This window comes from Rhynchophorus ferrugineus, unplaced genomic scaffold (genome assembly GCF_030347505.1).
Source record: "Rhynchophorus ferrugineus isolate W39M unplaced genomic scaffold, kcgeb_rfMv2 rfM2, whole genome shotgun sequence".
NCBI classification, from domain to species: Eukaryota; Metazoa; Arthropoda; class Insecta; order Coleoptera; family Curculionidae; genus Rhynchophorus; species Rhynchophorus ferrugineus.
Genome location: NW_027472581.1, coordinates 82,200,788 through 82,213,954, shown reverse-complemented (window position 1 = coordinate 82,213,954; position 13,167 = coordinate 82,200,788). Strand labels below are relative to the sequence as shown.

Sequence of the window (13,167 nt, the reverse complement as noted above, 5' to 3'; positions counted from 1 at the left end):
ATAATTTATTAGTACCATTGTTATTAAATATATTTTCATATGTCTATATTTAAATGAATCGTAACAAGCTTTGAAGCGTTAGAATCAAAACTGACGCGATGGCTCATATCTGAACTATTGATTTTTGGGTTGGGGCTATACGTATTAAAACTATTCGACGTTTCGCTACCATTAGAGATTGTATCTTCAGGGAGAGATCTCTTATACTAATCAGGCTCTTAATCATATTTAAGCAAGTACCTTTCGTAAATATCGGAAAAAAATTAATAAAATAAATAAAAAATAATTGTTAAATTTAATTTAATGTTATAAATATCAAAACTATATCGATGTTTTCTCTCAAAATAACGTTGTTGAGTGGCAAATATCTCGATTTTATTGAACTGTAACCATTGAATATTGTGAGCAATATTCATGAAGTGTTCAGCTATAGCAGACAGGACCGTGTTTCCTTATCTTACACATCTTTAATGGTCTTTGGCTTCTGAGTTTCTCCTCTGTATTCATTCCCACATTGACAGGTCTTCTATACACACTTATTACATTGGCTGTTACTACAGTTTAGGAAAGGCCTAATATATATTCCTGAGTGGTTTGAATATAGTTTTGGTCTTTAGTACTCTCCCTATGTGGTTTCTTGTTGCTTGAAAAAATTGGATGAAATAGATGAGCATTGGATCCTATTGCTCATTTAAAAGGTCTCTTTATTTATATGTTATCTTTCAAACTGAATTAATTTTGAAGAAGGATATTCATCACTATCAGCTCTAAACTGAAGATGTAATATGTAATGATTGGGAAACGTCAGCTAGCTTTAGCCAACACAGTTCTAATTCGGAAGCCTTGATCCATCGAGCTTTTTCAATCGGTTTTGATACTTGTTTCGGAGAAACTGAATATTTGGAAAAGAAAATCAACAATTGGAATATTAGTCGTTTGTTGAGGAAATTCAGGAATTTACTCAATTTTTACTTTTTCAATAGAAAGGTTGCTTGATCAGGCCATTAGATGAGCCCATAGATCACCCATGGTTCAGTACCAGTACCAGTATGGTAGGTGAAGCCAGGCATCTTATTACATTAACTTCGATATACATTTCACAAGTTTTACATGATATCACCGAACCTTTTTATATTTCAAAATGACTTCATTGTATATTTACTTCCATGTTAGTCTGACACAAACTCATCAATTTCTATTCCTAGCGACCACGGTTCACACTCCATCCCAGTGTGAATTTTCTCCTATGTTTATTGCTCTTAACGACAAATTGACAACCCTTCTGATGTACTTGGAGACACTCACTATAATTTGGTTTGCTTAAGCCAGCATTACATGCTTCTTAAACAAGATATATATCTCAAGAAAATATCACCATCATTTTAAGGTTATGCTGTTGACAGATGCTCAATTATTTCTGCAATCTATATAAATAATTTCAAATAAAGAATTTTCATCATAGTTATAATGACTTTTGCATCAGGTTCCTTCATGAAATAATGATAGGTTAAAACTTCCTCTAAATACATTTCCCAGGTGAAAATTTTTATCATTTTAATACAGTAATACAGTGTTATTGTGACAGACGAAAATTACTGTTGCTGCATGACTAAGCTATGAAATGAAAAACAGCCGTGACCAAACAATAGTGAAACCATCCGTTGTTTAAAAGTAACTAACTACGCACACATCCAATAGAAATATCAAAATACACGCATTATGGATTATACTTTTACGGAAAACGATTTCATTTTATATTTTAAAGCAAGTTTCCTGAAGCTGCTGAGAAATTTTAAGGTTATGTTATTGACAGATGCATAATTATTTTCCCGTTACTTAAGTCGAAACGTCTTCTTTTGTTAAAACTAAGTGACTAATTTGTACAGACATTGTTTTAGTAATAAAATCGGTCATAAGCCAATGACCAAATATGTTAAATTAAAAACGCATTAGTCGCTAGTGAAGCAACGCTGAAGACACTAACTAAGCGGTAACATTCTTGTTTACATCTACAATTACACAGAATATTTTGTTAATTAAAACATTTGTTTTATAAATTCAAAATCACGCATTGGACCGAATTAATTTATTCTTCATAAAATTTTGTTAGTTTTATCAATGAAATATATATACATATAGATCATTTAACGAATTAGTGTGCCTGCTATTGAATAAAATAATTTTTTTACTCTAATGGATATCCGACATAAATATTTATGAAATAATTGGAATATTATTAAGTTATATCGAAATAATTAATTAAATAAAAATAAAACTCATTGTTATAGTTATTTAAATATATAGGTCGTCAATAAAATTAATATAAAAAATACTCAATTTATTTGTATTGTGTATATATGGTATTTTTATTTACATATTGTAAATTATAATGTACAGTATAATATTCTGTATTGATCTAGTTTTATAAATTGGTTATAAATGAGTCAACTGTTTTTTTTACTATTTCTAATTTAATCAATCAGAACAGTATTGGCTAAGATTTAAATAAAATCTAAAGACAATAGAATATTACAAAATATTACATTTTATCTAATATAGAAACAGAAAGTAGAAAGTATCTGTAAAACGTAATTTTATAGGATTTTTTGTTATAGCTAATTATTATTTATTATTGCATTTTAAACAAAAAAATTATATAACTGTCCACGTTTGACAACAGATACACGCTGCATCGAATTTTAATATATTGTTGAGCAAATGCTTCAACTTTTTAATAAAATACAAAAAGTACTATTAACAATAATTAGTGTTGAACAAAATCTTTATATTATCTGACATATTCTTTATATTTCTCTGATATATTCATTCCAAGTTTGCTTGGGTCGCCATATAATTTTGATCCTCTCCATCCTTGTTTTCAATATTCTCTTTACCTGTCTTACGTTTTTTATGTACTATAAATGTTCCCGTCAAATGAGTTGTTTTATTTTTTTATATATACTTCCACTAATTTGATATTAAGGTTTTGTCATATTTCTTTAGTTCTCATCCTATCCATCTTTATTATACCCCTGACTCTTTTGAGGTATTTCATTTCTACTGCTTGTACCTTCTTCCTGCTTCATTGCAAAATAGAATATGTAGGGCGATGCTTGATGCTTGGTTAATACCCAGAAAATTAAATATATTTACTTGTCCTGTTTTTATATATTGAATTTAAATGTTTACTGCTTTTGGTTATCTCATGACCATGATTCGTTTTGCTATTATCCATTGTCATTACATGTTCTCTTGTTCCATCTGTTTAGGATAATTTTATTTATTTCAATTAATTTTTTAAGAATGGAAACAAAGAAAATAATTTTCCAAAATAGTATTACACAATGTACACGGAATTTAAATGAATGATTTGTGATATATAATGACAGCTTAGGATTAGTAAAAATAGATCATTATACCAGAGGGTCGAAAAATGAACTATAAATCACATGAAATAATTATATACGGACTATAAAGTTTGTCGAAGTTATTTTCACCAGGGCGGCAAATAATCAAAAAGCAAGTTGCATCCTTAGTCTGTCTCTCAAAAGAATGGAGTCTTTCTTCATGCCCCCTTGTAATTCTCTTAATTTCTTGACTGACTGTGGGTATCTGAAGGTTTCGATGTAGGTAATCAATCCTACAGTATTTGGGTGCGCCGACAGCACCTCTTAGGACTTTGTTCTGCAATTTTTTTATTTTATTTATGTTACTCTTTGCAGAGCATTCTCATAATTGAACTCCGTATGTCCATATAGGTTTCAGTATTTGCCTATATAATAGCAATATATTATGTACTCGTAGTTGTGATTTTCTTCCAATCAGCCAGTACATTTTTCTATATTTCAATTCCAGTTCTTTTCTTTTCTTCTTTATATGTTCCTTCCAGCGAAGTTTTGCATCAAGATTCATTCCGAGATATTTAGCGTTGTTGCTATATGGAATGATAGTGTTATTTAATGTTATTGGTGCTTTTACGGTCTGTTTATAGGTGAACTGCACATGTACAGATTTACTTTCATTAATATTTATTTTCCAAGCTTGTAACCAATTATTTATATTGTCACTTGCCTGTTGTCATTTTCGTGAGGCTTCTTCACTATTGTCTCTGTCAGAGAGTCGAAAAATGTTTTGTTCTGTAAAAAAAATGTCTGACATATAAATCACATGAAATAATTACATACGGACTATAAAGTTTGTCAAAGTTTATTTTCACCAGGGTGACAAATAATCAAAAAGCAAGTTGCATCCTTAGTCTGTTACAGTATATTATTGGTTTCAAAGGAATTATTGGTTTCTACTTCTTCAAAATTGATGTATATAGAAAACATAGGTTTCACAAGATGGTGTCACACGCCATACAGTGGGTGAAGTAATTTTATTGCTACATATATTTTTTTTATTTATTATTTAATTATTACATTGTTACTAGTCGTTTCCGACTAAATTACAATTTGTCTTGATAACTTAAATCTAGATATATAACTAGGAGGACCCTTCGGCCCTACCTCAGTCTCTGGTGAAATAATGTTTATACATGTCCCTGCTGTATTTTTTATTATATGCATCTCACTACACAACACTACATAAGATTCGAGAAATGTCTGCAACAAAAAGCATATATACTGCGAAATCCATGCAGATACATCCAGTATGCTACTCTATACCATTTTCTTTATAACTATTTTCATATCTATGACTCAATAAATAGATATTTTTATACCATACAAAGTGTAAACCTTATATGTGTAACCTAATCTAAATATGGAAAACCTTCATTTCTTCATGAAAATTTCTTGTTATATCTATAAGATATTTAATTAATTCATTAAATTCATGATTATTACCGAAATTTTATTGCCATTTTATTTCAAGCAGTTAAAAACTTTCAAATATTAATTTCAGCCAATTAATGCCAGAATAGTACACTCTTAGAAGAGCAAGTATTAACACAATTTATAATATATAAACTGTTCTTAAGTTATATCTCCTTATAAACTTTTAAAATTTTATGATACTAAATTACATCTTACATTAGATGCTATGATGCATATGATTAGTAAAATCATAATTTATGTTAGACCTAGGACTTGCTGCGTGATGAGTCCTTATAAGTTGACACAGTTTCGTCATATTTATGGGACTTTAATTAAGTTATTGATTTACATGTTTAAATTTCTAATGATTCTTAAAGCAGGAAAAATACCAGAATATGTGACCTCCTACCGGCCTATAAGTTTATTACCGATAATCTCGAAAGTTTTCGAGAAACTGTACAGAACATCAGTTTGGCTTTCGCAATAAGCATGGGACTATAGAACAAGTACACAGACTTGTAAACAAAATAAACACTGATTTAAATGCCAAAAGATATTGTTCAGCTGCTTTTCTAGATATATTTGAGGCCTTTGACAAAGTATGGCATACGGACTTGCAGGTTAAACTAAAGAAACTTCTCCCTCATCCGAACTATCAGTTACTAAACTCGTATCTCACTGATAGGCATTTTATTGTAAATCAAGGCGATGAACCGAATTAAATCCCATATATTCAGGAGTTCCGCAAGGTAGTGTACTGCGTCCAGTACTGTATCTTCTGTATACGGCCGATCTTCCCACCACAAAAATAACTACTGTGGCAATATACGCAGACGACACAGCAATATTGGCATCCCATGAAGATCCGATCACAGCATCAATATACCTACAAACCCACCTGGATCAAATACAATTATGGTTGAACACATGGCGTATTAAAGTCAATGAAATAAAATCCACCAATGTAACGTTTACCCTGCGTAGAAGAACATGTCCACCAGTGAATATCAATCATCGTCAACTCCCCCAAGCAGAGCATGTTAAATATCTTGGTCTGTACTAAGATTGACGCCTAACCTGGAAGACGCACATACTCTATAAATGAAAACAACTTCGTCTGAAATTATATCAAATTTATTGGCTCATCGGGCGCAAATCCAAGTTATCATTAGATAACAAGGTGTTGCTGTATGAGTCTATAATCAAGCCTATTTGGTCATATGGAATCCAACTATGGGGTACCGTTAGCAAATCTAATATATCCATCATTTAACAGTTCCAAAATAAGGTGTTGCGTGCCATTGTTGATGCTCCGTGCTATATTTCAAGTAAAGTGGTACAACGCGACATTCCTTATATAGTTTTGTTAAACAGCAAAAGAAAGTTTATTAAAAATATTCATTCCTGTAAAATCAGTTTTCAGATTAGTATTAAATTCACTCAAATCTGACGGCTTGAATCGAGAGGAATTATCAGGTATGGTTGTAGGATGGAAATAGACAATATTTTTGTCTTAACTTAACATATTTATTTCCTAAGATCATCACATATTTACAACTAAAGTTTATCTCATTGTGGATTTCTCATTTGGCTTTAATGGTGGTGGCTGAAGCTGGAACCTTCACCTTTGTGTACGCTGACGTGGGCAGAGTTGGGATGGTGGAATACGTAACGGTCGAATCCGTGGTCTGGGACAGGTACGTATTGGTAACCTGGGTTCTGTGGAGCGCCGAATACTCCGGAAACCACTGGTCCAGCGTACTCAATTGGGGTGTCCAGAGCGCCACCACCGAAACCGCCACCGCCACCGGCACCACCTCCGAATCCACCACCGAATCCACCGCCGCCACCACCGTGTCCTCCATGACCGCCGCATTCGGCAACAGCGGCCAAAGCCAGAACGGCTGCTACAGCGATCTGAAAAATATAATTCGTTTTTAAATATTCAAAATCTTTTTTCCTGTCGATAATATAACAACATTTCAATACAATCATAAACTAAGAAGAGAGGCAACCTAAAAATCTGATCACTAACGACACCATCACGACTTATATTGGTAAATATATTTGTCTCTACCTCAACAGCAGTACATCATGAATCATTCTGCTCTTGAACAAGTTTGGGAAATATGAAAAAAGACTTTTTAGAATTGTTTGGTAAAATACATTTAATACTTAAAAACCCACTGAATCCTGGCTCAATTGAGAAAAGGGAAATTAAATTCATTGATAATTTTCACGGAGAACTGCGAAAGCCACTTGTTCAATCTTTGTTCAATTTGAAACTAAGACCCAAATAAATTCATTTAAAATAAGTTCAATCAAAATAAGGAAACTGAAACATGGACATACATAGATTAGAAAACGAATCCTAGACATCTAGAAATAAAGTACGTTTCAAAAGAAGTTAGTTAACAGAAAACTGAATACTGAAAAGCACAAAGAATAGGCTTTGGGTAATTTGTTTCAAATCAGTTGTTCTATTTGAGTGTGATTGTGATGATTCAATATTGTAGCAGTGAAAACGCTTTAAAATAACATAACAAACAATATTTACTTAAAATAATCTACAAGGAGAAGAAGAAAATAACCAATCAAAACAGATTCAAATTATCAATACAAAGAGCCTTTGCATTAAGTTAATTAAAATTGTTAAATATATAATTATCAGGTTTGAAGCAACATTAATAGAAAAGAAAATAGAGCCGAGTCATAATAAATGAACAAATGGAAGCACGGTTTAGAATTTGAATAAATTATTTGTTTGCATGGACAGAAACTACAACCTGGAACAGAAACCGAACAGAAAAAGGAACCATGAACAGAAAATAAAGAATGAAACGAAAATATATACCAGACTGTCTAACGGAATAAAGAAATTAGTACAAAAAGCTGTCTAGTAGAGTGTTAAAGAAACTTATTTATTTATTAGATTCACTTGATATAAAAGCATTTTAGCTCGATTTTGAGGAAATCACAGAAACTATGAAGTTCGCTATGGAAATGTTAATCGATATATTGTCGTATCGCAGACGCCATAATAAAGGATATTAATTTGCCATTAGACACGTTTTTACTTACCAGGACTTTCATGTTGTTGTTTATTGGTACTCGAGTGATTTCTTAAAAGCTAAACGGGACGTACTACCTTATATACCGATTTTAGTTTTTTGGAGGTGGTTTAACAAAGATTGTTTCTCGGTATCGTTGCACAGTTTAATTCGGCGAGTGTCGTAATTTAATTAACTGTTCAAAATGGTAATTTCCGTGGATAATGGAAATATAATTCAATATTATAGTAAACGAAGAAGAGAGACAAACTTAAAAGCTGATCACTAACAACACCATCATGATTGGTATTGGTGAATATGTGAGTATCTACGTCAACAGCCTGGGATAGATCGTTCCGTTTTTGAACGAATTTGGAAAAAATTAAAAATAATATTTCCATATACAGCGCATCTCTAAAAATTGTATGGTGCCTACATTTAGTGCTTTCTTTCCAAATGAATCCGAGAACCATTTTGAAATGAGAAATTAAACTCAATGGTGATGCGTTAAATCCAGAACTACACCAACCATTCTTTAGCAATGGATGAATTTAAGAAAAATATTTATCATACTATTCATAAAACAGAGCCACAAACAAGCGATACTATTTTGACAGCATTTATTCTAGTTTTGGTAATCAAAACACACACAAAAATTAATGTAAAGTAAGTTTAATCCAAATAAAGAAAATAAAGCATTATCATCGACTATTTCAAAACTAAGATAAATAAGAGAAAATTGAATATTGAAAAGCAGAAAGAAAAGGCTTTGGATCAACAGTTTCACATGAGACATAAAAAGGAAACCTAGAATTGTTCTAGATGATTTTACTTAGTGATGATTCAACATTGCAGCAATTAAAACTATTAAAACTAAAACCGGTTCTAAGTAATATTTATTAAGAAGAAAATAAGCAGTAAAAATAGATTCAAATTATGTTGCAGAGGGCTTGTTAATGGTTCAATGTTTTAACTTAATAACAATTGTTATATGTGTAAACACAGTTTCGAATTTGAAGAATATAAAGAAATTATTTGGCTACATTGAAAACATAAACCAAATTGTCTTCTGGAACAAAGAAATTAGTACAAAAAACTAACTAGTGCTGTTTTAAAGAACTTTGAATTGAAAGGACGAGAGGCTTACTGAGCCATACCATAAATAAAAATCACTTGTTTATTTGACTATTTTGATACACTGTTGTATTTTAACTCGATCTTCAGGAAAATATTCTAAAATTCAGGAATTATTAGGTTCGCTATGGAAATATTTATCGATAAATTTCAGTATCTCAGACCCCTGAACAGAATATGAAGAACGAAACGAAAATATATACCAGACTGCCTAACGGAATAAAGAAATTGGTACAAAAAACTGTCTAGTAGAGCTATAAAGAACCTTGAATTTAAAGGATGCAAAGCTTACTGAGTCACAACATAAATAAAACTCATTTGTTTATTAGATTCACTTGATATAACAGCATTTTAACTGGATTTTGAGGAAAATTTCTGAAATCACAGAAACTATGAGGTTCGCTATGGAAATGTTAATCGATATATTGTCGTATCGCAGACGCCATAATAAAGGATATTAATTTGCTATTAGACACGTTTTTACTTACCAGGACTTTCATGTTGTTGTTTATTGGTACTCGAGTGATTTCTTAAAAGCTAAACGGGACGTACTACCTTATATACCGATTTTAGTTTTTTGGAGGTGGTTTAACAAATGTTGTTTCTCGGTATCGTTGCACAGTTTAATTCGGCGAGTGTCGTAATTTAATTAACTGTTCAAAATGGTAATTTCCGTGGATAATGGAAATATAATTCAATATTATAGTAAACGAAGAAGAGAGACAAACTTAAAAGCTGATCACTAACAACACCATCATGATTGGTATTGGTGAATATGTGAGTATCTACGTCAACAGCCTGGGATAGATCGTTCCGTTTTTGAACGAATTTGGAAAAAATTAAAAATAATATTTCCATATACAGCGCATCTCTAAAAATTGTATGGTGCCTACATTTAGTGCTTTCTTTCCAAATGAATCCGAGAACCATTTTGAAATGAGGAATTAAACTCAATGGTGATGCGTTAAATCCAGAACTACACCAACCATTCTTTAGCAATGGATGAATTTAAGAAAAATATTTATCATACTATTCATAAAACAGAGCCACAAACAAGCGATACTATTTTGACAGCATTTATTCTAGTTTTGGTAATCAAAACACACACAAAAATTAATGTAAAGTAAGTTTAATCCAAATAAAGAAAATAAAGCATTATCATCGACTATTTCAAAACTAAGATAAATAAGAGAAAATTGAATATTGAAAAGCAGAAAGAAAAGGCTTTGGATCAACAGTTTCACATGAGACATAAAAAGGAAACCTAGAATTGTTCTAGATGATTTTACTTAGTGATGATTCAACATTGCAGCAATTAAAACTATTAAAACTAAAACTGGTTCTAAGTAATATTTATTAAGAAGAAAATAAGCAGTAAAAATAGATTCAAATTATGTTGCAGAGAGCTTGTTAATGGTTCAATGTTTTAACTTAATAACAATTGTTATATGTGTAAACACGGTTTCGAATTTGAAGAAAATAAAGAAATTATTTGGCTACATCGAAAACATAAACCAAATTGTCTTCTGGAACAAAGAAATTAGTACAAAAAACTAACTAGTGCTGTTTTAAAGAACTTTGAATTGAAAGGACGAGAGGCTTACTGAGCCATACCATAAATAAAAATCACTTGTTTATTTGACTATTTTGATACACTGTTGTATTTTAACTCGATCTTCAGGAAAATATTTTAAAATTCAGGAATTATGAGGTTCGCTATGGAAATATTTATCGATAAATTTCAGTATCTCAGACGCCCTGAACAGAATATGAAGAACGAAACAAAAATATATACCAGACTGCCTAACGGAACAAATAAATTGGTACAAAAAACTGTCTAGTAGAGTTATGAAGAACCTTGAATTTAAAGGATGCAAAGCTTACTGAGTCACAACATAAATAAATCTCATTTGTTTATTAGATTCACTTGATATAACAGCATTTTAACTGGATTTTGAGGAAAATTTTTCAAATCAGAGGAACTGTGAGGTTTGCTATGGAAATGTTAATCGATATATTGTCGTATCGCAGACGCCATAATAAAGGATATTAATTCAGGATATTTAATTAATTGTTCAAAATGCTAATTTCCATGGATAATTGAAATATAATTCAGTATTATAGTAAACTGAGAAGAGAGATATATTAAAAGCTGATCACTAGTAACACCATCATGATTGAAATTGGTAAATATGTTAATATCGACGTCAAGGGCAGGAATATTAATAGTAGGAACCTTTTCATATACAGCGCGTTTCTAAAAAGTGTATGGTGGCTAAAGGAGCAAATGAATCCGAGATCCATTTTGAAATGAGCAATTAAACTCAATGGTGATGCGTTAAATCCAAAAGTACACCAACCATTCTTTAACAATGGATGAATTTAAGAAAATATTTATCATACTATTCATAAAACAGAGCCACAAACAAGGGATAATATTTTTAATGTGAATGGGTTTGGACAGAATTTAATTTATTTTTAGTAATCAACATTAACAAAAATATACTTAATTTAAAATCAAGACCCAAAAAAATTAATTTAAAATAACTTTAACATAAATAAAGAAAATAAAACATTATCATTGACTACTTCAAAAATAAGATAAATAACAGAAAATTGAATATTGAAAAATGGAGACGAATGGCTTTGGATAAATTGTTTGACATCAGACCTAATAAGGATATCCAAAATTGTTCTACAATATTCCAGTAACTGTTAAAACTAGAACCACTTCTAAGAAATATTTATTAAGAAGAAAATAAGCAGTGAAAATGGATTCAAATGACGAATGCACAAAACAATGGTTGGCTGTATTAACTTAATTACAATTGTTAAATATGAAATAATCTATTTTGAAAGATTTAAAAGAACGATATGGATATTACTAAGGACAATAATTAAAATGAAAATAAACAAATCTAAAGACAGTTTAGAATTTGAGGAAAGGAAAGACATTATTTGATTGCATCGAAAAGATATATCAAACTGTCTTCTGGAAGAAAGAAATTATCATAAAATACTGACTAAGAAAATACTGATAGTAAAGTTTTAAAAACTTTGAATGTAAAAGATGAGAAGCCAATTAACTCATAATATCAATTTAGTTTAATTAATAAATTTACTAATTTGATTCCCTTTTGAAATTGTGAGGTGCAACATCGAAATGTTAATCGATATATTACAGTATCGCAGACGCCATAATAAAGAATATTAATTTACCTTTAGACACGTTTTACTTACCAGAACTTTCATGTTGTTATTGATTGGTACTCGAGTGATTTCTTAAAAACTGAACGGGACGTACCACCTTATATACCGTTTTGAGTCTTTAGGAGGTGGTTTAACAAAGATTTTTTCTCAGCATAGTTCCACAGTTTAATTCGTCGACTGTTGTAATTTGATTCAGTTTTTGATCGATCTTTTTATTCTTCTTAACATATGCAGTCTCCATTTCTTTTATCCGATAGACAATATAACGACGAAAGGTGGCGATTTTGTTTTCTGAGCGAAATTTAAAAATTACCTATTCTAACCGCTATTTTTTAATTTTTTTTCAGCTTTTGTAAGCCTGTCAACACGGTTGTTTGGAACCGTTCTGTTTCAATAATTTTCATAAAGTTTTTGGTTCATGATATATTTGACTGAAAAACAACAAATTCAACGTATGTATATTTAATAGTATTATTATTATTAATATTATAAGTTGTCATTATCAATAATATGTTCCAACAAATATATTAATCTTCGTTTTGTTATTTTGTTACATTTATAAAACACTAAATTCACTAAATTCATTATTATTATTGACATTTTATTACTAATTTATTGTAAGCCATCAAACATATTTAAAAATTAATTTAAGCCAGTTAATTTCAGAATAGTAGAATTTCAGGGTTGCATGTATTACATATAGTATATATATTTTTTAAATTGCATCTTATAGATATAGATATGCTTAGTAGAATATTAACTTATAACATTAATATATATATATATATATATATATATATATATATATATATATATATATATATATATATATATATATATATATATATATATATATATATATTGTTCTGTTTTTACTTGCATCAATATTTAAGAAAGACGAGCGTTTTATAAATACATCAATATGTATTTCCTAAACATTTTTAATTGAGAATAAG

The 13,167-nt window shown here is 30.2% G+C and overlaps 1 protein-coding gene across 2 annotated transcripts; it reads right to left on the bottom strand.

The window, feature by feature from the left end:
• Positions 1-6,322: 6,322 nt before the first annotated feature.
• On the bottom strand, positions 6,323-12,270 carry LOC143191887 (uncharacterized). 2 transcript variants are annotated; one of them, XM_076397328.1, is made up of 2 exons: positions 12,242-12,270; positions 6,323-6,734 (listed from the first exon to the last, which is right to left on the bottom strand). In XM_076397328.1, the coding sequence occupies exons 1-2, from the start codon at positions 12,251-12,253 to the stop codon at positions 6,411-6,413; spliced, it is 336 nt and encodes a 111-aa protein (XP_076253443.1). In that variant the 5' UTR covers positions 12,254-12,270; the 3' UTR covers positions 6,323-6,410. The 2 variants fall into 2 exon arrangements, with proteins under 2 accessions (XP_076253443.1, XP_076253444.1); XM_076397329.1 differs by lacking the exon at positions 12,242-12,270 and adding an exon at positions 7,899-7,925.
• Positions 12,271-13,167: the final 897 nt, after the last annotated feature.